Source organism: Mchenga conophoros, linkage group LG19, assembly GCF_057382185.1.
Source record: "Mchenga conophoros isolate Kocher_MC1m ecotype Shallow Benthic linkage group LG19, M_conophoros_male_GT1.1, whole genome shotgun sequence".
In the NCBI taxonomy this organism is placed as follows: Eukaryota; Metazoa; Chordata; class Actinopteri; order Cichliformes; family Cichlidae; genus Mchenga; species Mchenga conophoros.
Genome location: NC_140544.1, coordinates 2,962,719 through 2,964,954, shown reverse-complemented (window position 1 = coordinate 2,964,954; position 2,236 = coordinate 2,962,719). Strand labels below are relative to the sequence as shown.

The 2,236-nt window shown below is 40.3% G+C and overlaps 1 protein-coding gene across 1 annotated transcript; it reads right to left on the bottom strand.

Annotated features, from left to right (window-relative positions):
- LOC146551469 (uncharacterized) lies at positions 1–2,218 on the bottom strand. The gene is made up of 6 exons (XM_085257643.1): positions 1,861–2,218; positions 1,332–1,698; positions 1,117–1,255; positions 928–1,021; positions 498–653; positions 1–256 (listed from the first exon to the last, which is right to left on the bottom strand). The coding sequence occupies exons 1-5, from the start codon at positions 1,885–1,887 to the stop codon at positions 609–611; spliced, it is 672 nt and encodes a 223-aa protein (XP_085113769.1). The 5' UTR covers positions 1,888–2,218; the 3' UTR covers positions 1–256; positions 498–608.
- Positions 2,219–2,236: the final 18 nt, after the last annotated feature.

Sequence of the window (2,236 nt, the reverse complement as noted above, 5' to 3'; positions counted from 1 at the left end):
TGTGATTAACTTTTTATTTTACCAAACATAACATCAATGATGACACAATCAGTCTTCAGCAGAAGTGCTCAAATCACTCTCAGTGGCATCGTCTGGAATGTCCTCCTCCGAGTCCATTTCCAGGAGTGGTTGGTGGCTGAGGATTCTCTTGTACACGTCCTTTACTTTGAGCATTTCAGCTTTCAGTTCACTTTGTTTTCTAAAACCAGGCTACAGAGTCCCTTCTGTGCATCCTCCGACATGCCAACAAAGGAGGCTGTAAAAAGAACAAAACAAATAAATATGAGAAAAGTTAAAAAACAAACAAACAAACAAAAAAAAAACCTCACCTCATAAACACAAGGAATTAGGATGCTGTAATTAAACATTTTTTTAAAAGGGAGAAGGCAGTGTTAGCTAGCAATCTAGATATAGGTAAAAGATCCAGTAAGACTTTAGCATCTGCTCTTATTTTCAATCGATTCATCAAAAAATTAATAAATAAATAAAGTGCTTACAGTCTGAGGAGATTGTTCCCAACACCACAGATGGCATTCGCAACACTGTCCAGTGATGCCGCATCTCCCTGCAAAGGATCATCTCCTCCTCTCTCAGGCGCCTCACAGCCATCACCTTCTCAAAGACTTTTCTCTTTGTCCGGAGGTCAGCAGCAGCTACAGTTTAACAACATCAGATGGGAAAACATAGTAGCATATTATGATTCAAGAACAAAACATTCAACTACTGCTCAGATACTGGGAGTTTGTTTAAAAAGGATATTTATATATCAAGAGCTTACGTTCACTTGTGCTCTGCCAGGGCCAAATATCGGTCTGCATGAGGGCATCACTGGATACGTGTATGTGTATATGGTTATGGCATTAACGTCATTTTAACAAGATTAACGCTAACAGCACTAATATATATATATATATATGTGTATCTTACATGATTTGTGTGTCTCTGGATGTATTTCACAAACTCAGCAACTTCCTCATCTTTTTCAATGAAGACACCTTCAAAGTCCCCCTGCTCTGAAGTGCTGAACGAACACAGTGACAGTTGTTTGAAAAGAAACATTAAAATACATTTTTCTACAAATCCATATTTGACTTATGTACACAATGCATAACGTACCTTGCATTTGACTGAAAGCGATAAAGCTTGCGGTTTCCATCAACTGAGACGGCAAGCATGTCTGGAGTGCAGGCAGGGCAGCTAAAGCATGGCTCCTTGCACATCCTGTCCACCTCAAACTTTACAGCACTCCACTCCACTCCAATAAATATACAATAACAGCACCCACTCATACTCATACAAAGCAAGAAATGCATAAGACTTAAAAACCGTACCTATTGGCTTGTGAAACTCTGATGAAGGCTGCAAAAACCCTCCTGTTACTGCCTCTCTGTTGTGCAGGACAAAGCGTGTGTGAACTGCAATATCACAGTCAGCACAAAGGAATGGAAGAGGCAGGCAGTCCAGACACCTCACAACTACTTGTTTGCCACACTGACACACACGGTGTGACTGTGGATCCAGAGTAGCTAACATATTGTCTATAAGACAAGGCCTGGCCTCTTTCCACTTTTGCAAGGACACCATATTTCTGATCGCCCAGTGAGTAGCAGCTGACTCAGACGACGTCTCACAAGTCATGGCTGCATCCTCTTCTCCATCCTCCAACAACTGAAGGAGCTCCTGATGAAGCACCATACACTAACAGAAAAAAAAGAAAGAAAGGAAGAAACTCTTCCACAAAGTGAAAAACACTCTAGGCAGTATGTTTCTTAGGACTGCACAAAAGCCCTGCATAACTCAACTATAACAACAAATATAAAAGTAAACAGAAATCACAATAAATACAAGAAGGTAAAGTACCTTTTGTTGGGTTGACACTGGCAACATAACTAGGTTCTTCACGTGGACATTGATGCTGCTCTCTGGACACTGGAGGGGGAAAAAAATTGAAGAATATTTACTTACTGAAATTCTTTGGTGAAAACAAGTTGTGAGATAAAATCAATGGTTGTGTGAACACTGAGCACGTGGCATGCAACTAGTACTTCGAGTGGTTGATGATCTTTGAGGAATAAAAGCTCCCTGTCTGTCACGTTTTTTCCAGCGCACTGGTCTTGGCTGAGGTTCACTCTGCATCATTCTACGCAATTAACAAGGAAAAAAGGGAACGCCTAAAATACAGTCTATGATTAAAGCAAAGATTATCAAACAGCTTAAGTTAACCAACTTAATGTGA